Genomic DNA, 24,416 nt, shown 5'->3' with positions numbered 1-24,416 from the left:
GACTACCTTGTGTGGTACCGCAGAGGCTGTGGCTTTCTCTCACTTGAACGGCAGCTACTTTGGGAAACCCTGATGGGTGTACGACAGTCCAGACCCTCTGGCTGCCACAGTTACATTCTCCAGGGGAGTGGAGACAGACAAGTGTTGGGACCTCCTTCCACACTGGCAGATCTACCTTGTAACGCAGACTGAGCTTTTTTGTGGTTTGTTTTGTTTTTTTGTGTGTGTGTGGTTCCCCTCACTCCCCCAAAGGTAGACCAAGAATCGGAAGCTTCATTCTTGATCCGGTTTCCATCCAGACCAGCTGTGGCAGGGCCTGGAATCCCTATGGAGATTTCTCAGGACAGGATGGCATCTTTGGGGATTGTTAGGAAGGGTGGAAGGAGTAGAAGGGAGGCAGGAAAGACAGTTGTAACAGGATTAATTTTTGCATCATCCCAGCTTGCGTGGTGGAGATGAAGCCTGAAAGGCCTGCAGGCAAATTGGTTGCCCAGAGAGGGGATTTTGTTGGAACTGAGACAAGCTTTTTCTATATATTGAGGCCAATTTTCTGTCCATGCTTCTGTTGCATTGTCAGTACATTGTGAATATATCTGAACTAGAGGAACAATGCATGTCTCAAAGTAAAACAATAGTAACGATATATTACATGCTAGTATGTTGTACAGTGACTGATACCTCATACTTTGGCTGAGACATGCTATTCTAGAAAAGTGCTCAGTTTATGGCGACCTGACATGTCACCTGAAGGTAACTATAAACTCTGTTGAAAACAGATTGTGCCATTGTCTGAGGGGGTGCTAGCCAAAGAGATAAATGATCCATGTTTAAAGTTATGTCTGCAGTCTCATTCATTGCATGCAAACTCAGTGTGTGTATAATCATTGCAGCATCAGGCAGAACAGCTGTCATCTCGGGGTCTCCATCAACGTTTATGTAATCATCTGGTTTGACAGGGGGTTTGCTGGACTGTGGTGACACGTTTGGGGATGTGTGGGATGCCAGCAATACTGACTGGCTAACCTATCAGTCTCTGATTGTTTGCTTGGTTGCATGTTTTCTTTGTTGTCTGCAACCCCCCTTTGTTTCTGGGCAAATTGACATGTATGTTTCCCCTCTTTGACTATGTGAAACGGTGGTCTAAGAAGGCAGGTTCCCGCTAGAAATTGATAGCACCATGGAAACACACAGGCTGGAAGTAAAGTTAAAGATACATTCTGTTGTTACAGAATGGACCACAGGACATTAGCTTGGATTCAGCCTGTACTGACTTTAACTGTGGCCTGCCACGGTTTATACTATGTTCTCTCCCTTTCTGTGTCCTCAAAGGGCACATGACTTGTTCATTCGTGCCATACTGGTTTGTATTTCAGCATTTTTATTTCTTAGCTTTTGCTCCTGTGCTGATGAAGAACACTTAGAAAATAGCAGCACAGGGATGAAATCTTATGGCACCTTCAGAAAACCTTTCTGTGTCTTCCCCATCCCCCCACCCCGCCCCAGTTATTTGGGAGATGCTATGGGTCAGGAGTACTGAAACATTTAATAGGCCAGTGACATTAGTGGCTTCACATTTTTTAGAAGACTCTGTGACTCTTCTGCCTCTTCCTAGGGCTGCTTAAAATTTTCAGCTGAGCCATGTCTCTGTACTGGTGTAATTATTCTGAGTTTAGCATCATACACTTCTGGTGCTTCACAGAAAATTTAGAGATTATTTTCAATGTGTACTTGTTTATCACTAGGTTCCCTTATCTCTTTTTTTAAGCTGGGATTCTCACATAAGTATCTAGATTCCTCCTTAAATTGGATAGAAGCAGTACTACTGAGGACAAGCTGTTGAGAGATTTTTAAGATTAGCGAATACGCTCTGTATCACTGAAGGAGAAATGAATTAAGATGGTAAATCCTTTTTAATAGTTATGATGCTAAAGCCCCTATCTTTATCTTACATCTGGAATGCAACAGACAGGAGCTCTTAATCAGTGAAGTAGGTCTTAACTGTGTGATCACATCAGCAGCTAGCTGACATCAGCTGCCCAGCAAGAAAGCAGTGGGTGGGTGTGGGCTATGCATGTACATAGATAGGTATATACATACAGGAGTACACATAGCTGTCAGCAGGAGCAGGCTGTGATTACTTGCTGTCTGCTATTTAGGTGGAGAAGAGTGCAGTGTGATGAAATGTCAGCTAAGTGCTGGTCCAAGCTTCCTTTTGAGGGTGAGCTGCCCACGCTGAAGGTGGGTTCCAAGAACCCATTTCTGCCTAGGCCCCAGCGTTCCCTCCAGGCTGGTCACAGATCCATGGCTGTGTTCATGAAGGTGGCCAGACTGCACATGAGCGTGCTGCAGAGCACTGTCGTTGCACATGGTCCACCAGTAAGTATCCTGATTTCAGCTTTCCTGGTCCTGTGTAGACCCTTTGAATGCAAGCTGCAGTCAGTGAGCAATGTGTGGAGAACAGGGTCATGGGGTTTGAGGAGTCAGCTCATGTGCCTTGCCCTTTTCTTTGCCGTCAGGAGCACAGCTGATGTATATTTTGAGAAGGCTGATGAGGACAGAGGGTCTGCAGTGCCTGTGACCCATGTATCTTTTGAGAATGACCCATCCCAGAAGCAACGTGCTGCACTCACAGTGATGTCTATGCACCTTGGTGTCTTCGTCTGACAGTCTGGAAACAGAGGCACTGTAATTCTGTGGGCATTTAACAACTGTGGTCTTGCTTAGAGTTATCTGTAAGGATAAAAACAATTGAGCTGGAAAGCTGGACATACACAAACTAAATTAGTGCTGAAGAAAGGAAACCACTTCCAAATACTTGACTTCTAAGCTTGCTACGTCTGCTTTCACATCTGTCAAATGGGGATAATACTATTACTCTGAAGGTATTGTAAGACTTCAAAATACATGTAATTCTTTCTCTGGTTATTATATGGAAGGAGAAATTTCAGAGCTGTTTGGAAACAGCACCTCCACCTTTCTTTAAGGTTAGGGTTGAGTACAGATAAGAAGTACTCTTCGGTGTGATTTTGGAGCCTGGAGAGACCATCAGATTTTCTTTCTTTTTTCCTTAGCAAACAGCTCACATCCTGGTACAATTTCGCCAGAATGTGTAATCTTTAATTCACCGGGAAGCTCGAATGCGCCAGCGGTAGGTGTCCACCGTTAGAATAAATCTGAGCACACGAAGAATTTCTCCCGTGGGTACCGGTGCAGTGATGGAGTGGCAAATCCCGACCCCGATTGGCTGGATCTGCTGCCCGTCACACTGCCAGGCAGAGCGCGGGTGCCCGGCTGCCCACTGGACCAGAGGAGCAGATGTGCTGGGTGTGGAGGGACTGGCTCTCTTCTCAATGGAAAGAAACGCTGCTCTTAGGTTCCTGCTGCTTTTTTTGTATGTGGGATTCGCAGTGTCTGCGGAGCAAATGATTGCGACAGTGGATGGCAGGTCAGTAGCTGAGTGTGTATCCACAAACTCTGTTGGTGGAGTTGAGTGCATGTTTTAAATGTTGTAGTTTGGTCATCTGTGCTGTGTGGAAGTGGATTCGATTGCAGTTTAGAATGTCAGGACATGGTTTTAATTTTCTTTTCAGGTTTGAAAACAGCTGGGGCTAATACAGAAATGAATTATTTTGAAGCATACAGTGCATTAAAAACGTAACTTTAAAAGGATTTTATAAACAATTCTAGAAATGGGGATCTGTCTTACATTTCATTACATTTTAATGACTCTCACACTGATTTTCCCTGGTCTGTGTAAAAACGAAGTTCTAAATAGAATAACAGCAAGGGTGTGAAAACTACTCCAAGAAACATAGGTGCTAAAATATTCTACTTGTGTAGAATAAATATTTGAAGCATGAATTCAATATTGCAAAGAAATATTAAACTTCTGAAATTACTAGAGATTTGGATTTATCGTTGTTTATAGTGCCATTTCATTCTCTAATGAAATATAAATAGGAAACCCAAATGATAGCAAGGGAAAGAGAGGACTTTCTAGAGCCAAGCATTACAAAAGTGTAAACAGCCTAAATTGTATTAGTTGAATCATGCCCCAAAGTCACTAAAAACACACAGATCAAATATGCTGATGAAGGTTACAGCTGGCAGTAAAATCTGTGCATTTAAGGCAAGAAGGACATGTGGTGATTTGCTTAAGCTTGTATTAAGAGATCTGGTAGTCAGTTACCGATAAATACTACAATATGTTTTCATTTAAATAGCTTACTTGCTGTTCTCCTCTGCCAGTTTTCAGATTCGATGGTGGCTTTTTAGTAAAATTGAACTTTTTTGCAATCAGATCAAAATCTGAGAGAGAGCAGGCAGTGAAGCATTACATGAACTTTATTACAGTAAATATTTAAAGAAATGAAGTTGTGATCCTGATGCCAGTGAATTGAATGGGGATTTTGCCTTTGCATTCAGTGGAGGTGGGATCATACCTGCACAGTGGTAATCTGCTGGAAGTTCTATCAGCTCAGTTTCTTTTTTAATATTAAAAATGCAAGCTTGAGTATCTTGCAGTTCTGATCCAGTTCTTATCAGACATCAGTTAAAGTGCAGATCAAACCCCAGTACTCAGTACACTGTAAAATAATTATATAAATCTGTCTCCCTGTGTCACATCACACATGAGGCTACCAAAATATGACACGGAATACTTAAAATTTAAAAACTGTAGGAGTCATGGGCTTTGTAGATATTTCTTAATGATAGAACTTAAATAGATACATTTCAAATGTAATAACATTTTTTGTTAGGATGTTTCTTAGAAGGAACTGGCTTTTGCCCTGAATCTGGGCTCCCAGGCTTACACATTTATAATTTTAATAACTTCATTGAAATTACTTATGACCAATATCCCTAGGACTACAACCAGTTCACGGCTACCAGGCTTTCAGCAAGCATTCATCACCTTTCATCATAACTTTGTTTTTAGTGCGTTTGAATGTTCACATGTTATTTTCCAATTAAATGCTTCACAAATTAATTGAAACTAGTTCAGCAGCCAGGGGGAGGTAGTCTGCAGGTGGACAATATTAGTATTAGAGTGTGTGCTGGTTTTGGCTGGGATAGAGTTTATTTTCTTTATAGTAGCTAGTATGGGGCTACATTTTGGATTTGTGCTGAAAACAGTGTTGATAATTCAGGGATATTTTCATTATTGCTGATCAGTGCTTGCACAGAGTCCAGGCCTTTTCTGCCTCTCACCCCACCCCACCAGCGAGTAGGCTGGGGATGCACAAGAAATTGGGAAGGGACACAGCCGGGACAGCTGACCCCAACTGACCCAAGGGATATTAGAGACCATATGACATCATGCTCAGCATATACAGCTGGGGGGAGGAAGAAGGATGGGGGGGATGTTTGGAGTGACGGTGTTTGTCTTCCCAAGTAACCGTTAGGTGTGATGGAGCCCTGCTTTCCTGGAGATGGCTGAATACATGCCTGCCGATGGGAAGTGCTGAATGAACACCTTGTTTTGCTTTGCTTTTGCATGCGTGGCTTTTGCTTTACCTATTAAATTGTCTTTATCCCAGCCCATGAGTTTTCTCACTTTTACTCTTCTGATTCTCCCCCCCGCCATCCCACTTGGGGGTGTGAGTGAGTGGCTGCATGGTGCTTAGTTGCTGTCTGGGGTTAAACTATGATAGAGTGGTAATTCTGGAGTAATTGCAATACTGCAGTAGAGTACATTTTGCCATCTGATGCAGTTTGTCAGAGCAGCAGTATGAAGAGTAAAAGACAGTGTGAATATGTCTTCCTTTAACTTGATGATATGAAAACTGTCTATGGCCTCTACACTCGTTCACTGTTGAGTGCCAGACTTATTCATGGGGCTCGTTTGAGTGGACAAAAGACTGCTCAGGTGAATCAAGTCTTCAAGGGCTGGAGTCTATATGAGCTTTTTCAGACAAACAAGCCAGACTTGGTTATCTTATGTAGATGGATAATGTCATCTGATAAGAAGGAATTTACACTTCTTTATACTTATAATCTTATTTAATTGGGTTTTACATAGTGATTAGTCATCCCAGTGCTTTGTATTAGGGCTAATCCAATTTCGTGTGGGTTCCTGACATACTTGGTGTGGTAAATTCAACATACAACATACATGTCTGGGTGTATCTGGGCTAGTTATTTACGAATTGGTAAGGAAAAATATTAGTCATCAAAACATATACCATGTGTGCAACTGAATTTGAAGTTTTAGGGTAGAGTGGCTTAAAAAAAATGATAAATTTAAAAGTCTAGTCTCTAATTCAGTTTGCTAGAAATGATTTGCTGTCACTGATTTGCAGGTCTAGCCACTGTTTGCTGATAGTTTTGCAGGCAGTGGAGAAGGCGGCTCTAGTGCTAGCTGGTTTCCTGTCTCTCATACATGCAATGAAGATTTTTATATACAGAAGGGAATACATATTTTTAATATGTTAAATTTTTTTCCCATTTTTTCTTTCCATGTTTTTGTTCTATGAAACATGCTCCAGCTGAGAGCAAAAGGGCCTCCCTGCCAGAGATCGCCTGTGAATTCTCCAGCTTGCCTTTGATTGGAAAGGCTGCTGATTTGACAGCAGGATGGCTATTGAAGGCCACCCATTCCTGTCACAGTTCGCACACTTCTGTGACACCTCAGGGTTATGAGTATCAAAGGCAGCTGACAAACCCGATAACATCAACATCAACTGGTGCTTGCTCAGAAACCGGGAGGCGATCCTTCCCTTATGCCACTGATTGACTGACTGTGCCATAGTGATCTGGCTTCAGTATGAAAGAGCAAAGACTGCAAGCCTTGCCATGATCGATTTCCCTTGCCTTTCTCTAACAGGGCTGCATGCATTGTGCAGGAGGAAAGGAGGCAGCCGGCACTGCTAATAAACAGAGTAACCAACAGGAGTACCTAGGAGCAGTTACTTCCCTTGCATGCCTCTGCCTGCCTTCCTAGTGTGCCTGCCATGTGGCTGATCGTATTTGTCATACTGTGGTACTTAGCAGTGGTTCCCGGGTCATTCTCTCCACTGCGTTCCTCGTCAAAGCATGAATATTTCATTAGCTGTGCACATTCATCTATATTTGAGTATCTTCATGCTGAAAACAGAAACTTGACATCTCTTTTGGAGCAGCATGGCTGCGCGTTGCTGTGCTTTTACATGTGATGTAGAGGGGTCAAACTGCATCGTCATGAGCTCCCAACGTGTGCCTGTGGGCTGCATGGAGGCCGGTTATGACTGTTCTGGTCAGGACGTAGCCCCACAGGGGCATTCACAATGAGTTATGCCTCGTATATTCATTGTACGCTCTCCTCAAGGCTTGATGTTACCTATCAATTAGCATTCCTCAAGGTGATTTAATTGGCATGACCATGGTATAACCCTTATCCCAGATGGGAAGCTAAGTAATGATTTTTTTTTTTTTTAGTTGACAATCATGAAAAAAAAATAACCCTTCCTCTTCCCAGAACAGCATAAAAACCTTTCAAATCCAGTGAGGGAATGAAATGAATTACACAATTTTACACTAGTCTCCTCTCATCCCAGTATTTTAGTCTGCACACTACAGCCTGGTGATTTCCAAACTGGAATAGTGGGCTATGAGCTTTTGATTATGTATATAAGGAGGAGCTAAAAGTGGAACTAAACATAACTAAATATGTATAGGTACAACTAAATATAACTGAAGTTAGTATAACTAAATAAATTACATTAATTTCCTTCTGGTGTGCCTCAATTTTGTAGCTATTATCATGAAAAAATGATCCCAAATTGCCTTTTCCAGCCTGAAGGCACAATCTGTTATGAAGGAAGACTAGAAGAGAAAAATAAGACTGCATCAAATCACAAAACCCATGTCCTAATCGTTAAACAACCTAAGAGAGAGTTCTGCCTGGAAAAGAAAACAAGGTTTGGTCCATTGTAGCTGTGTCTTTTGTTACCTATCTGTCAAAATGAGGATTATTTCCACCCATCTCTGAAGGCTGCTTGCTGTTGGCATGGGAGCTTTGAGTGGCTTGGAGACCTCAGCCCAGCACTAACCCTGGCACCCAAAGGACAGTGGGAGAAAGTGGGACCCACTTTGAAAGTGCACAGCCTCCTTGAAGTCACTGGGATTTAACAGCTACAACTGAGGAGAAAGTTGGTCCCACTATATGTGAATAAAGCTGCCAGACTGATTTTAAACAGTGGTACCTACATTGAACTTTTTTGAATGTAAGATCTTTTTAAGGTTCTTTCAGCTCAGATCGCAGTCACTGCTGCGGTGCTGCAGAGCCTAGCTGTCTTTTTGTGCTGTGTTATGTTTTCTCTCGACTGTCTTCTGCTTTATTGCCCTGGTTGCTGAAGGGACTGAGCAGCCTGCCTGATGGTCTGGAGCAAACCTACTCATCAGACCTGGTGTTTGGCAGCAAAGCGACAAGCTGGAATACAGACTCCGCTTCACTTTTGTCTGTTTTGCCTTCTGGGTTTGACCAGTTTGCAAGGGTACACAAGAGATCTGTTTGTGGCAGCACAGAGCATGCCTGTGGAAGGATGTTCTCGCTGGAGAGACACTGATCAGAAGAAAGAGCCTGCTGCCCTTCTGAACCTCGAGTGTAAACAAGACATTGTGCGTGAAATCTGGGGTTTGCTGAAGCTGGTAACATTGCATGGGTTTCAGGCAAGCCAGGTTCAGTGTGATCAAACTCTCTGACTGCCAGAGCCGCAAGGGCATGGCAGCAAGCAGGGCAGGCTCTAAGCCATCCCACGTTTCTCCTTCAGTGGCGCTACGTTGTTTGGACTCACATCTGCCATTAAGGATGCCGTGATGGAAATTAGGTTGGGATCACTCCTGCAGTACATGCTAGTGGGTAACACAGATCCCCCTACCCAGGGAGTCCATTGGGGAGTGGGTTCACCCAGCTGTTCAAGGGCTCCGCAGTGAGGCCAGGTCTTGACTCTGCAGTTCAAATACCTTATGGTTCAATTTACACATAAATACTGAAAACTGCTTTTATTCCTAGTCCTTATATGCTGATCTTTGTGTATATCTTTTTAAGTATTTTGCTTCTGTGGTGGGTTGGAAAGGCGGCAGTAAACAAGGCAAGAAAAGAAGATGGAAGTGTATTTCCACGTGAAGTGGCTGTGGGGCAGGTCCGTCCCCACCTTCGCTTATGGCCTGGAAGGCACTGTGTGGGCAGAAGTAGGGCAGGGTGTACAGAGTCTCCATGGGACGATACTCAGCTACGAGTGAGGGAGGCCCCCTGTGTTCACCTGCTAGGGAATGCTGATGGCGGACTTGAGAAGTAGACATGTGTCATCAGATCAGTAGATCAATTCAGTGTAGGGGGGTGCAGGTCTCAAGGAAGCTGCTGTGGTGTGGAGGGGGCAGGAAGGTCTTCCTGTGACTCAAGGAGTAGGGTCTGGTCTTAAGGGAGAGCCCGGTTTCTTGGACTTTGATCTTGTAGGTCTTTTGGTGATGTATGTGAATCTACTGGGCTTGATTCTCTAGTTCAGGAAAGCAGATCATACTTACACCAGCTGAAGACTTATCCCTAAATTATACCAAAGAAGAAAATCAAAGGCTGAAAATTCCTTGAGCCTGGTAGTTGTCACTTGAAATGTGCTTCACTTGCGCCCTACCTTGCAGCTGACTTCCATGGGATTTGGCATTGCTTGCAACAATTCAGGAGCTGTCTTTAGATGGCCGTAAATCTGGACATAAGGCATACTAGCCCAGTGCGTTTGCTCTGTCCTGGAGGAATTCAATGTGTTGCTTCTGATCCTCATTGGGGACTGAGGATGGTGCAGCACTATCCTTGTGCTCCTCTGCTTGTGGGCTGGAACTGGTTCAGTCTCTAACCCCAAACTGATACCCCATGGAAAGGGACAAGAGGGGTAATGAAGCTTTTAGTCAATAGGGTAAGGATATGGGAATGCCTGGCAGGGCTGATCCACCTGAGGCATCTCTGAAAAGGCATATTTAACCTGGGTACACTGGCTTTGGGATTAATTTGCCCTGTTCCTGTGACATTAACCAGCCAAGGATCTGTGTTACATTTTGAAAGTTTTATTGAACAAAGCAGGAACAGGAGCTCTCCCCAGTAAACTTGCTGCAGACTTTAAATCCAGATGCTGTACAGTAAATATTTTCTCCTCTCTTCTAGTTCACCTGCATTTTCAGATCAAGATTCTCTGCAAAAAAATGGTAAGCCTTTTTTTTTTTTTCAGTGGGCTGAATGCCTGGATACTGCCTCTGTTACTGCGGCTGTAAAAGATCTTCATTCCCAGATGTAGCTTCTGTTGGCATTAGTGACTCTTCTGTCAAATGTTTTGTTAAAGTATATCCCTCTTTAACAAATACCCTTTAAAGGATTTGCCTGGTTAATCATTTACTGACTGACTCGGGGATACAGTGACAATGTGGAAGAAGGAAGTATTCTCTCTTTCTTTTTTTTTTTTTTTTTAACCAAATGAAAACAGAGTTAAATGTTTGAAGGATGGAGCTGTGAGAGTGTCCATGAAATGATCTGTCATCTGTGAAACTTCACTGTCCTGGCAAGCAGTTGGGCCGTCAGGTTATTTGTCACAGCTTCCCATCTCTGGCCAGTGCAGGGAAAGAAATTCCCATCCATAGTTAACATGCTTTTGCCATGCAATTCAACACACCCCCTTTGACAATAGAGTTTGCTGTATGAAGAAAGAAGAAGCTTTTGCTAAGTGTGTTTGGGATGATTAAATACAGGTATAGGTGGAATGTGGTCATTTTGGGGCACCGGAGTTCTTCCCAGTAAGGGTTGCAAGTTGTTCAATGAAAAGAAGAGGAACCTTGTTGTATAAGTAAAGTAAAATAAACTAGAAAATGCATGTATTGAAGGCAATATTTGCACCAAGCCAAATACTTTACGAAACAAAATCAGGTATTCTGAAATACACATTTCGTGCAGGGATAATTATTGTTTGCATAAGAACATGCAAGATTATGCTTTTATAAATGATTGGATGTTTTCTTTGTAGGCTAATAACACACTTTCTTCTGCAGGTCGACATTATGATGGTGGTGTGAAGCCAAAATTTAATGTAAGTCAAGTAGCAGTTACACAGGTAATGTTTGAAGGACTGGATCTGTAAAGTTTTTTCATAGCACATTTAGATCTCTTAATTTGCATTATTGAATTAAATAATACATTGTTTACAAGAAATAGCCAACAAAACTGTCTAAATCACTGTGATGTGGTACTGATTCACTACCTACTGTACAAGATAACTTCTGCTTTTCTGAGAAGTGAGGTGAGACTTCAGTTGCCGTTGCTGGTGTTGACTCGCAGGGGGTTTGGGCACAGGGTCTTACTGAAAGAACCAAATCCTATCATCCATATTCTGTACAACGCCATTTGACTGCTGCGGCCAGTATTTTGCTTATATCACTTGATACTAAAAGAATAGCTGAAGCAAAACTGCTGATTGTTTAAATTTAGTGGGAGTTTTCCCTGAGTCCAGCCTGTAGGTCTTGTCAAAAACTGAGCATAAAGGACTTCCTTACCAAAAAACCTGCAAGTGATGCAATCTAGTGTAAATAATTAGTTGATTAAATCTCTCTCGTCTGTACTTCTGAGAAGACAGCCTTATCATTTATACAAATGATAGTCATGGTCAATGTTTCTTGCTGGCTGTTGCATAACGTTTTCTGACCATGATCTTACCTTGCTTTCAGCTTGGTGCTGTGAGTACTTACTAATTTTAATCCTAAAGCAGTCTTGTGCCATATGTAAGGTCAAGTATCAAAAGGGGTCTTTCACGGTCTGAGCTGGGAGACGTGATTCACTAATCTGAACAGCAAAAAAAATCTCTCTTTAAGCCAAGACAAAGCTTTGGGCTTAACCATGTCCCTTCTGGAGCCTGGTGAGATGCTGTTTGTGTCTGGGATTCAGAACACCTCTCTTGTTTGTACGTGATTTGAACTTGCTTAATCATATCACGTGCAAAACAGCCATGCAGACATTGTATATGTTCTCATATTCAGATAGGACATATGTGTAGATGGAAAAGAGCTGATGTCTGGTAATTTTAGTCTGAAATATGGAAATTACAGTTAAATTTTGAAGTCCTTAGCCCTAACTCACTGTCTCAAATTATATTGCCTGACAGCCAAATTGTCCTCCATTTGCTATGAAATTTGGCTTCGAAGGGATAGCTTTTTTCTAATGTCTACAGATGGCATGGAAGCTACAGTCCCCGTGTTTTAAGCTTGCCAGCGACTGATTTTGTAAAGGCAGGGATCCATACTTGAGCCATCCTGTTCTGCAGCAGGCATTTTCCTGATTTTAAAGCCATCAGGAGCCAAACAGTCTGCAGGTAGATGTAGACTTGGACATTTCTTTCACCTGGACAGTTGCCTAGTGTGCTTTCAGCATGGTAGGCTGGGTCCCTGGCCCAAGCTGAGTCCTCTTCAGTGTGTTGAAGTAATTCTTACAGGTGTCCTAGAGACTATTCTCCTGGGGTGAGCACCTTGTGATTCTAGCTCTGCTTCAACTTTCTATATTGGGCAGCTCCACAGTGTGCTGAGGTGAGACAGGAGCATGCTAAGAATGTGGTTTGCCCCAGTGATACTACCCGAGTAGAGTAAGTACAACTTATATTGGCTCTCTGGCCAGTTTTTCTGGAGCTAGAGGTCTGTATGGTGCCATTCCCATGGTGGGAAGGGTTAGCCAGAGATTTCTCTGCTTCCTCAGTTCAGTACTGCTGCAGCTGAGAACTGGCTTCATCTGTGAAGTGCTGGCCTCATTTATTCTGGTAGGATGGAGAGTAACTGCTGAAATACACATATTCTGATACCGATCTTTTATGTGGTCAATCAGGTTGTCAGCTACAACTTGAGCAGGAAAGGACAGTGGGAAAGAGCATCCTGGAGGCCGTTCACCCATAGCCACTACAGCCCTCTCAATGTCACAGTTAATGGCATCCCCTGCATTCTCTTCTGGGCCAAGAGGATCATGATTAAGTTTGAAAACCACACGCAACTGGATTTGACGGAGAAGACATTTGGTGTCCATGCAACAGTGGATGTTGGAGATTCAAACTGCAGTGAAGACAACGCAATGTAAGGTGGCATTGTACTCTGCCAAGGGAACTAGTACCAGATAACAAGTCTAGTAAATACATACTGAAGGAAACAGAACTTGTATTATGTGGTGTAAGTGCCCCAGGGGCAAGCTCCTTCCTATAATGTCCTGATATTGCAGGCAGCAGGGCAGCATGGATTATATACTTACAGACCAGTCTTTCATGGGGCACATAGATGTACATAGCTGTCTTCATGTCTTGCAGTAGTGTAGTCAATCCTTGTGGCCAGCCAGTTTTGCTCTTACTGCATATGAGGCTGAAGCTGTTGATCTTTTTAGCCTCGAGCTGTTTTACGTAGCCACTTGGGAGATTGAATAGTGGATCCTATTCAAGGACCTATTCAAGCCCTATAGGGGCTTAGGAGCTGGCTGTGCATCACTACTTATCCCTTCACAGGATGTGTGCCAGCAGTAATGTAAACCATTGGTACAAGATGCAGATGTGTATTTAGAAACAGAGTTAGGTAGCCCCAAGTCCCAGGATGTGATCTGTAAGTTGCTGAAGCCAAAGAGCAAATTCCCTACAGGTTTGCATGTGACCTGAAGAGTCTCTGAGAACCTGAACTCTACATCTCAGTCTGTCATGAATTTCTTCAGCATGAACAGGATTTAGCAGCTTTGCTCTTGCTGAACCTGAGTAAGAGCTATACATTAACCTAACTGGATCCAAAATCCTTCAATCCCATGGCTATACTAGAAAGGCATGTAGGTTTTTTTATTTCCTTTGTCATGTACCTGACCACTTCTCTCGCTCCATGCTGACTGGCTTCATGTCTAATACCAGGTCATTGATTTCCACTCTGGTAGTCAAGAGTCTAAAAATTAGGAGGTGGATACCTAACAGGGCATGTGCTGAACATGGGCACTGAGTCTACCCCATAAACTGTGTTTAAATCTGTAATGACACACAACGATAAAAATAACATGACCAAAACCAGCAGTTTCAGTTAGGTCCTATGCAACATTTCACCTGTATATCTAAAGACGTTTCCACGAAAAGTAGGTGTTAACTCTTTCTGATTATACATTTGTGAAAGATAATCCAAGGTGCACAGAAATTTTAGTGAGGTTACAAGAAAACTGAAAGTATAATTGAAAAAGAAGCCAGGTTTTCTGCCTGTGGTATCACAGTATTCAGCAAGACAGTCTGAATTTTACAACATCAGCGTGTGAGCTAATCCAGCACTATGATTTGACAGGCAGAGGAAGAGAATGGAATAATATTATTTTAAAAATAAAAAGTAATAACTTAACAAACATTCCTTCTTCTCTTCTGGTCTGCAATTCAGAAATACTCTTAGTCTTATTAGCAATGATTGTAACCTTATAGGAAATGTACTCATGCAAAAGTAACGATTTCAAAACACAGAGTGTAGTTTTACAGTTTTTCGTAAGGCTTGAAAAATCAGAAAGACAGTGCAGTGGTGGACTGCAAACTCCTACTGGAGCTGCTGTTTGGAGACTGTTAGGTTTGAGCAGGCTACTCTGCTTACCTATCTGTCACAGGTACCTCTACAGTCTGGTTACAGTAGTGGATCATTCATTCTGTAAATTGAGAGTTCTAAGACATTAGTTGTCCTGGCTCTGGCGGGGGGAGATAATTCTCTTGTGTTTTGGGTCTGTGGTGAAAACAGTGTTGATAACACACCAGCGTTTTGGCTCTTGGTGAGCAATGCTTGCACAGTGTCCAGGCTTTATCTGTTTGTCACTCTGCCCCCGCAGTGAGTAGGCTGAGGTTGGCAAGAAACTGGAAGGGGACAGTGCCTGGACAGCTGACCCGAGTTGGCCAATGTTATATTCCCTGCCATATAATGTCATGCTCAGCAATAAAAACTAGGGTAGAGGAAGAAGTGGGTAGGGGTTGTGTCTTCCAGGGTGGCTGTTGCTCAGAGATTCACTGGGCATCGGTCTGCTCGTGGGAGATGGTCAGTGATTGCCCTTGCAAAACTTTGGTCTTTTTTTTCCCCTCTTCACTTATTAAACACTATCTTGACCCATGAGTTCTCTCTCTTTTGCTCTTCCTATTCTCTCCCCTGTCCTGCTGTGGGGTGGGGGGGACAGAGTGAGTGAGTGGCTGGATGGGTCTTAGTGGCTGGCTGGGGTCAACACACCACAGGGCTATATATTCTGCTTGATGCATTATGTTGGAAGATATTTGGGAGTTTATAGAACACATTATTCATTTAAAAAGCTGCAGGAAGAGTCAGGAAGCAGAACTACTCTACAGCATACCCTTGACATAACTTTTTTTCAGTGTTTCACCATATCTGAGGTTTGATCTCAGAATCTGTGGGTCCAGTGCCATCTTATCTGCCACGTCTCCTGACTTTTGTCTTTGTTTCTCCCACGGTTTTCTGAGTAGCCTTGAACTATGGACACACGTAAAGGCAGGCAGGACCTTCATGCTTAGTTTGAAGCGGAGGCTGGCTTTTTTTGCTGGGGTCAAGAGATACATTGTGGCTACTGAGCCTTTTCTCCTCTGTTCTGTGGAGAGAGAGGAGAAAATGCTACCCCTCCCCCATGGTTATGCTTTCTTGCATGTTCTATACTTTGCTTATTTGGGATACACTGAGAAATACTAGTCCCACTGACTCCTGCCCTTTGAATGTGCTCCAGAATCCTAACCAAGAAAGGCCTGGCTTATTCTGAGCTCTTGCTAGGAGGGATTTGTCAGACTGCATGAGCAGATCTGTGGCATCTCTGCTAGACTGCAAGTATCAAGTCAGTAGAAACTGTATGTTTCAAGTATCCATTCATTGCCACCTACAGCATCTAAGTACTGATCGAAGTCCCTATATGTAGAAATCATGCTCTGTGGATAGGAAAATGGTTAATCTGGGCTCATGAGTCAGGATTAGGCTTAGTGTAGTTGCCAAATGCAAGTCTTGGGTTAGATTTTCAGTCAACCTGCATTTGACTGTAGCAGAGAAGAAAGGCAAAAACTGGCTTGAATGTTGCTGTGTAATCTCAGGTTTAAGGACTGACCTAGATTATGCCAGTTGATGGCTGAGTGCTCACATGATGCATTGCCCGGTTTTTCTCACCCCAGAAGAGTACCTTAAACTTCTCCCTTCTCCAGCCTTCTTTATTAAGACAATACTCTGTTGTGGCTTTAGGCCAACGCAAAATAGCTGGAGCCAGGAAAAAATATTTGACACTGAACACATATGCATTTGCTAGACGAATATAATAATCCAACCTGCAGGGTTTTTAATGCACCAACTTCTGGATCAGGCCACTGAACTGAATGACATATTTGCCTGTGTCTCAACTATCTATCATTTCCCTTTGTAATAAAGCAAGGGATAGGCTAGATTCAGTGTCCTCGCTTATGGGACTAGTGTTAGTCAGGGTACAAGAAGAAGTCTAGACCTCATACGAAATCATAAGGCTAGCTGTTTTTTTCTTCAGCTTTAGGTTCAGAAGTCTTTCAGGTGCTGCATGGTTTCACTATATTTTGTCTCTAACTTAGTCTGAAAATGTTATGTCAACACTGAGACTCTATTATGCAGGTTTTAAGAGGCAAAATATTATTGTTAAGCCAAAACAACATATGCCATTGAATCATGCAGTGCTACAATGCATTAATTCCAGAGATGGTAGAAGGATGGTAGAGTATGCATTAGTTTACAATTAACCTGCTGCCTTACACTTTAGTAAACTCCAGGTGTCCATGCTCACCGCAGATAAACTTTGTAGAGCTACCTCACAGTCAGTGCATTTATATTGCTCTGACGATGCGCATGTGTGGAGTTTGAACTCAAATGTCATCTGCATTTGTTATGCTCTAGTATCTAAATAGATGAGAATAATGTGGCTGTTTACAATTTCTAATGACATACAGAGGTTATTCCGGACTAAGATATCATGGCTTGAGAAGGAGAACACAGATCGAATTAACTTAATCGTCAACCGATGTTGGAAGCAGTGGGATTGAAGTGTGTTGAAAGTTGAGCATGCAGTTCTGTTCTTTCTGGATAGTCTAGGCCTTGATCACATTAACAGCTGAACTACTGGATTTTACTGGAGGAAGATTTAATCCTTTCAGTTTTTTTTTTCTGCTGACTTCAAAGGTATACTGAAAAAAAGGCTTCATGTATAACTGTGCTTAATCTTTTGTGCTGCTTTTTTCTCTTAAGATTTCTGAAGTTTTTATCTAGCTTGATGTTACTTCCTTTTTGACCTAGGCTTTCTCTGAAGTTTGGTGACATTGGCAATCTAAAGGGACTTGTTATTAGGTAAGTTAATGTGATAAAGAAAATATTAGATGTTTAAAGAAAAGATAAAGATGATAAAATATTACATGTTAATATCCATTGTTATGCAGTTAGTTGTGCAAAAAGTGTGTGGGAGAATATATGTAAGCAAAAATAATGTGGTAGAACTGTTGGTTGTATAAGCAAGACACCTGCATTTAGTAGGTCTGTCATTTTACAAACAACATCTGCCTTGCTTTATTAAGGCATTTCTTCTTCTATGTTGACTTTTCTGTTAACAAGAAAAGTTCGGGTCATCTCTTTTGAATAGAATCTTCCCATGTCTGAGATTTTTGCTAAACCTTGCTAATTAGCTACACTTTTGTCTGGGAATTTTGCCGCAAGAACTGATAGTGAGGACTCTTGAGGCATCAGACTGTGACCTACTTTATGTTTGCTTCTTGCAATCAAAGAAAACAACATTTCTTGATCAATAGTTTTCCATATCTTGGATGGATGTACAATACCAATGTTGCACTTAGATTTTTCTCATTCATTTAGGAAAAATCCCTCACATTTCCTCTCACTGTGTGGGAGAGCAGCAAACTCCTTCAGATGCAACAATGAAGAAACTCAAATCACTTTGCAGACTCAATAGAAGGAGCTAGAGCTCACACTGATATAAATGGGTGAAACTCTGGTAATACCAGTGTGTCTTCTAAGATGTTCAACTTGTGAATTTAATAGTTACAACTCTTAGTTAGACTTGTTTTCTTACTCATCTTTCTTCCCATACAATATTTTCAGATTCTTATTAACAACCAGCTATTACCAGCTGTCTGTTCAGAACTGGTTCAGTTTACACAGACTGCAACTTCTTTACAACCACTCCATACAAGCGACGTTTAATGCAACCAGAATATATGCACCAGCAAGTTACTCCTACCACTGTGAACATGTGAGCAGCTTGCAGAGATATGATGCACTCCTCATACCCAGCTCTGCAAATGATCTTTCAAAGCTTTGGGAAGTCACTTTTATTGATTTCCAGGTAATGTCATGGAATTAAGCCAAATGGATCCCAGAGGTAGACTGATTGGAAATTTTGCATTTCACTGCCAAGAAAGTATAATGACCTTCCATGTACAGTTTACAGGATCTCCATGGAACTTGAAATAGAAATTGAATAGAAATGAAGACTTCAATTATTATACTTATCTTCCTTTCAAAGCAAATGAAGGGCTGTATAGATTTTCTGTAGTATCTTGCCTGTCTTTCCCTTTAGAGTCAGGAGTGAATTTAACTTTCAGTGTTATATCTCTCTGAGCTGGGGTCTCAAACCCAGCATCAATAGCAGCATCAGTCACCAAGTATGGGAGTCATCTCCCTTAACTTTTGATGCCTAGTAATTTTAACCTTGTGCCCTAATTATAGTCACCCCAGTCTGCCTCTAAAGCCAGTGGATAATTCCTCTGACTCATCTTAAGTCCTTATTTTAGGATGAGATTAATCATCTTCTGAAAGTGCCTATTTTTCTGCATTTGACAATAAAGAAGCCTAAGATGACTGGACTAGGATGTCTTGTTTTAAGATACCTAGGTCATAGGGGTTGAAGAGCTGAAAAAGGGGATTGAGGCAAAAGTTAGTCCCCCTTTTCTCACCATGTGATAAATGCTCATGGAGCGATCTAGTGAAGCAGACAGTCAATTCCCTGAATGCCAGTGTGGTAAACTCCATGTCAGAACTGAAGCCACAGGTAAAACTTATGGGTATTGGGCATAGCTGAATGCAACTTCATGTAGTTTAGCTGATTTACTGCCATATATGGCACACTTGGATCTGGTGAGAAAAGTCTAGTATTAGGATAGGCAACTGAGAATATTTCCTTGTTTGTTGTGTTGAAGTTTATGCAGTTTGAACCAGAGACTCTGGAGATTCTCAACAAATGATACTGGAAATGCACTGTTAATTTGAAAGGTACCACACTTACAATTAAATATGATTGGGCTATCAAGAGCGATCATAGAAGATTTTCTTTAAAACACAACTGCAAATCCTTTGGGCAGCATAGTGCAGGGGATTAGAATAACTGGCGGTTTCTAGAAGACTGACCTGGATAAACTCTGAGTGTTAACTCCAGCTAGCACTGATAGTTACAATTTTGCAGTAAGCAGATATTAAATTAAAAAATTCTTACTTGCATCAGGAGCAAATTCATGAAGTTGTTTGTAACCAAGACAGCAAATACTTTATTTAATATGAGCTCTTTTATTCTCTTTGTAGATTCAAGGTTTTAACATTCAAGAAGGACATTTTGCCTATGCAAAAGACTGTGCATCCTTTTTCTCTCCAGCAATACTTATGGGATTGGTTATGTCTCTGATTCTGCTGCTGGTTCTTGCCTATGCTCTTCATATGTTGATCCACCTGAAATCTCTTGACAGGCACTATGAATGCAAAGCTTCTCCTACCTATTTTGCACAGATGAAAGACAATGACGTGGGGGAGGAGAAAGAGCCACTGAGAAGCAGTGGAAATGAGTCCTATGAACTCAGAAACCAAGAGTTCTGCAAAATCTATATTTAGCAGTATGCATCTGTCTCAGTGAAACAAGTGGTATTTTCTTCTGCTGGCACTCCCGTATGTAGTTTGTGCAGATTTTTCACCAACTGATGAAAGGAAAAGTAGGTAACAGACTGTTTAGCCAGTTACTGTCTGTTATTTATTGATAACCATCTCAAAGATGCCTTGGGAAACAAGATGAGAGAAAAAAAATTCCCTTGTGAGTAAGAGATTCCATGTGATGGGAGTTTATTCCTGTAGTACAAAACCAAAATGCATATCTTTTCAGCCAGCTTACCAAGTCATGAAGAGAGAGATAATCAGTAATGGAGCCTTTGAAATTAAATAAAGATACAAAAAATAGCAAAACAAACAAAAAAATCTTTGCTTATTCTTTCAGTAGGCAAGATCCTTCCTGGTTTTTTATTTGCTTCAGCCACCTTGCTTTGTGTCCTGACAAAACAGCATCCATTCCTTTCTCAGTATATGTTTTCCTTTTATTTTCCAAGTTACATCCTCTCCTCTTTGTCCTCATAAACTCCTTTTCTTCCTTTGGAGTCTTCAGAGACGTATAAGCTGTGTATTATGCACTACACTGATGAAATAGTGATGGCTTCAGTACAGCTGCATCTTGATACTTTTCTCTGTCTAAGCTGGAGGCTTACTGTAAGGATCTAGTGGGAGAACAGTAGACATCTGGTCAAAGGCTTACCCTTAACTTCCCGGCTCAACTCCATGCCAAAAGACGGATTATGAGCATTATACCCTGTAATTCTAGGTTAATTTCTTTTCTATCAAATCCCATCAGTCCTTCTTGGGAATTTTACCTGAATGGAGATAGCCAGTGCTATAATTGAAAATATATATAAACAAAGCGGTGGAAGAAGCTGCCCAGCAGTGAAAAGGATACTATAATTTTCACTCCTCCTTCTAGGCATTTAAGATACTGTCTTCCCACTCATCCTTTCTTCTGTTAGAGTCAAAGTTGGGAACTCCAAATTAGCCTGTAATTTGGCCCTGACTTCTAGCAAGCAAGAACATGGTAATGTTCTAACTGTAGCGCTTTTAGGTCACAAGTAATACAAAACCCAGCATGTTAGAAAATCTTCTGCAAACCCAGATTTAATTAACAAATGCCTTTTTTATTTTAGGTAATAGATCTAATTAGTTGTTTGTGGTCTTTCAAAAATATACTGCAGTACTCTTTAAACACCTTGAGAGATGTTCAAAGATCTCCTGTTTATTAGCACTGATGACACACAGACTAGGTGTGGAGTCCAAAGCAGTTAGTTAATTTAGGAAGGCACTTCAGAGGAAAAAGAAAAACAAACACCTTTGAGCCATAACCAGATGTAAGACACAAGCTTCTGGGGACTTGGCAAGGCTGCCCGTGGCCAGTTATTGCCAAGCTTTATCTGTTTTATAAAGGAAACAAGCAAAAACACGAATGTCTGGGAACCTGAATGAGGGTAAAATGAGAAGGTGCAAATAAAACCCACAGTATTCTACATGGAGTGGCAAAACACTTGCCAACTTGGTCCCCTCTGCTTACACAGAGTGATGACAGATGTTAGAAGGAGTTCAGGATGCCAGTGCTAAATAGGTGATGTTCCTCAGAGTCTGGAGACCGGTGCTGTTGTGCCTGGGGTTTGCTTAGCTGTCAGGCAATAAAAATCTGACGCTAATCGGTGATAGCCTGACTGTCAAAATTACCGTCATTCACTGGTGTAAAATACCCACTCTGCAGAGCTGTGCATGGTGGCTTTGGGCATGGCAGTGCTCTCTAAACCTCATGTTCTCTGAGGCACAGGTGCGCTGGTTCCTCCCGCACAGCTCATTTAACCTTCTGGTTAGCATCTGATGATGCTGTCAGTATAATTCTTACCTATCATTTCCTTGCATGTTTTATGTAGGCAATATTAGCACTGTTGCTGTAAGAGGTTCTTATGAGACTGATAAATCAGGAATAAGGGACCTTCCCTCTAATCATGTCCCTCACTCCTCATGTCCTTCTAAACCTCCTTCCCTAGCCGTTTTCCGACCCACATATGTTCCAGTTTTGAGGGTGAGATGATACCTGCTGGCTTTATGCTCGAGAGACTCAGCACTGCAGATCTTCAGCACATGTCAGTGCAGAATTTTTAGTGTGGAATTAAAAGATGGGTGGGGCCCTTTCAGCAGGAATAAGCTTGAGAGGTGAATTTACACCCACTATTTACAAAGCAAACTTCACAAGAAAAAGAGAATACAGATAAAAAAAAAATAGTCAAGAAAATTCCTCTACTTCTCTCAGCTTTTTGTAAACCAGGACACAACTGGTATTACACTCAGGATCTCTTGAGTGGAGGAGTACAGTTAGGAGTTATCTTTTCTCTGCTGGGACTTTTCATGTCATGTTTTCTACTCTGCCAGGTATGCTCAGTATCATCACATTTCTACTCAGGTGCCAGCAAGATTTAGAAAGGATAAATACACTAATTGAGTTAGACAGGAAATACAATGTTCAGTCATAGGACTGGAATTATGAGCCATGTATTTGTAAAGGGTTAATGATGCTTTAATGGAAAAGCAGCACCAGAAGAAAAAAATAGTCATTACTGCAGTTTCTGTCTCCTGGTGCCACATATACAAGCAAGCACCCATGGTTGAAAAAGGCAGAATGTGGGTTTTTGCATTCCCGGTAGGCTGTATTTTCTGTGAGCCAAACAATCCTTATCAAATGAACCTTTTGGAACAACAGAGGCATTCCATTGGTCTGGTTCTGAAACAAGAAAATTCAAGTTAAATTAATTGCTTGCGAGAAAAATAAGCTACATTGGCACCAACAGACTAATTAATAAAAGATAAGCTTTTTCACATGGTCCACATTCTGCATAATTTTGTTGCTGCATGAGAACACAGCAGACTTTTCAACAATCTATACGTTCATTCAGACAAAAGCCTTATAGCATCTTTTCAAAACTGATTTGCTGTTTCTAATTCAGGGCCCCATCCACACTCACTCAAAGTCAAAGGGAAGAGTCTCATTTCCTTTAAGTGAAACGGGGTTAATTTCACAGACTATGCAGGTCTCATTGTGCAATGGTAACACTGAATTGAACAAATAAAAACATTTGTTTCTTATACATTTCAGCTGCTGTAGTTAAAATTTTATGTAATTTCCCCTTACGCCACTATTAGGCAACTTCATACCTGCAGAAAGCTAGGATTTCAGGCAGTACATTAGGTATCGTTGTTTGAACTGAAGTAGTGGACTATTGACATAGTATTAGTTACAAATGCATAAGGAATAGCCAAAACCAAGTTCACTGTGAAGACAGAGAGAAAAACCATGAGTCCACTAGCTGGTAAGTAACACCGAATTCCAGCAAGCCAGAAGAAACAGATATCTTTCTTTCCTTCAGGTTTTTAAAATGGTGGCATTTCCCTCCCCTCCTTTGAACACTGATTCTTGCTATAACAACACTGGTATTTCTAGCAGAGGTTGTTTGTGTTTTTTTGTTTTTTTTTTTTTTTTTCAACTGGGGACTTCTTTAAAAAAGCTGGATGCAACCTTCAGTTTCAGAAACTGTCCCCAGGAGCACAGAAAGAAGTCCTGTTAGGGAAAATGGTAGCCTAGTACAAAGGGAAAAATTGCCACTTCAATACTAAAAAGCTATATTCAGACATGAGTAACAAAGAACCATATCCTTCGCTGCCATTGCTTCTTATTGATATGCACCGAAGCTAGAGTCAGTGAAAGAACAATTCCCAAGCTGGAGCTGCTACATCTGACAGGCTGGCAAAAATACCAAGATCTCCTCTATGGGAATTTTATCATATGGGAGAATCTTCACTCAGAATAGTCCTAAGAAGATCTTCCAATACCTAACACCAGGGCTTTGGGCTAGCATTCAGGTTACCGTTACTGGTTGTCTGCATTATATCTTCTTTTAGTAACTCAGGTAGTAGCAAATCAGTCTTCAGTTCTCTCCATGACTTCCATAGTTCAGCTAATCCTCTGATGTTTGCATTTTTCAGGATGGGTCTGTTTTTCACCATTACTTTAATACCTCTGAAGTTTTTCTCTGTTTCCAGTAAACCGTGTAACACGGCATTTAACTGTTGTCTGATAGATCTTAAATCTGATTCAGTGGTTCCTAGCTCACAGCTTAATTTGTTTGCTCTCACATTACAAGCCATATTTGATATTACAGAACAAAGATCCAAAACTACCTTCAGAGCTGCACAAACTCTATTAACAGCCAGTCATTTAATATGAATCATATTCATTATAAGAAACTTTTCATTAAAATTCAAAATTTGCCCAGCTGAAGGAGCAAATCAAGAGCTGTGACTTGCATGTAGCCACACTGGTTGGGATGCCATGCTGCGTGGTCTTCTAAGCTTGGTTTGCTTCCCATAATAGAGTCAAGAGAAGTGAACACACACTGAACAGCCAATTTGGGATTCATCATCAAGGCAGCAGGTGCACCATCCAAGAGGACTCTGTTCCTGCCCTGGACCAGTGCTGCTCTCTGTCCATCTGCCTGTACCTCATTGTGGAGTAGCTCTAAAATTAACACAAA

The 24,416-nt window shown here is 41.6% G+C and overlaps 1 protein-coding gene across 1 annotated transcript; it reads left to right on the top strand.

The window, feature by feature from the left end:
* The first annotated feature begins 3,117 nt into the window (after positions 1–3,117).
* Positions 3,118–20,420, top strand: ATP6AP1L (ATPase H+ transporting accessory protein 1 like). The gene is made up of 7 exons (XM_030005148.2): positions 3,118–3,445; positions 10,136–10,176; positions 11,011–11,048; positions 12,827–13,068; positions 17,278–17,328; positions 18,094–18,337; positions 19,570–20,420. Exons 1-7 carry the CDS (start codon positions 3,216–3,218, stop codon positions 19,870–19,872), a joined length of 1,149 nt encoding a protein of 382 aa, XP_029861008.1. The 5' UTR covers positions 3,118–3,215; the 3' UTR covers positions 19,873–20,420.
* Positions 20,421–24,416: the final 3,996 nt, after the last annotated feature.

This window comes from Aquila chrysaetos, chromosome Z (genome assembly GCF_900496995.4).
Source record: "Aquila chrysaetos chrysaetos chromosome Z, bAquChr1.4, whole genome shotgun sequence".
In the NCBI taxonomy this organism is placed as follows: domain Eukaryota; kingdom Metazoa; phylum Chordata; class Aves; order Accipitriformes; family Accipitridae; genus Aquila; species Aquila chrysaetos.
This window is presented reverse-complemented; position numbering and strand designations above follow the sequence as displayed.

Coding starts and splice junctions, on each gene's coding strand:
- ATP6AP1L (XM_030005148.2), top strand. CDS start 3,216: ATGGAGTGGCAAATCCCGACCCCGATTGGCTGGATCTGCTGCCCGTCA. Junction 10,177..11,010: donor AGATTCTCTGCAAAAAAATG/GTAAGCCTTTTT, acceptor TTTCTTCTGCAG/GTCGACATTATGATGGTGGT. Junction 11,049..12,826: donor GTGTGAAGCCAAAATTTAAT/GTAAGTCAAGTA, acceptor GTGGTCAATCAG/GTTGTCAGCTACAACTTGAG.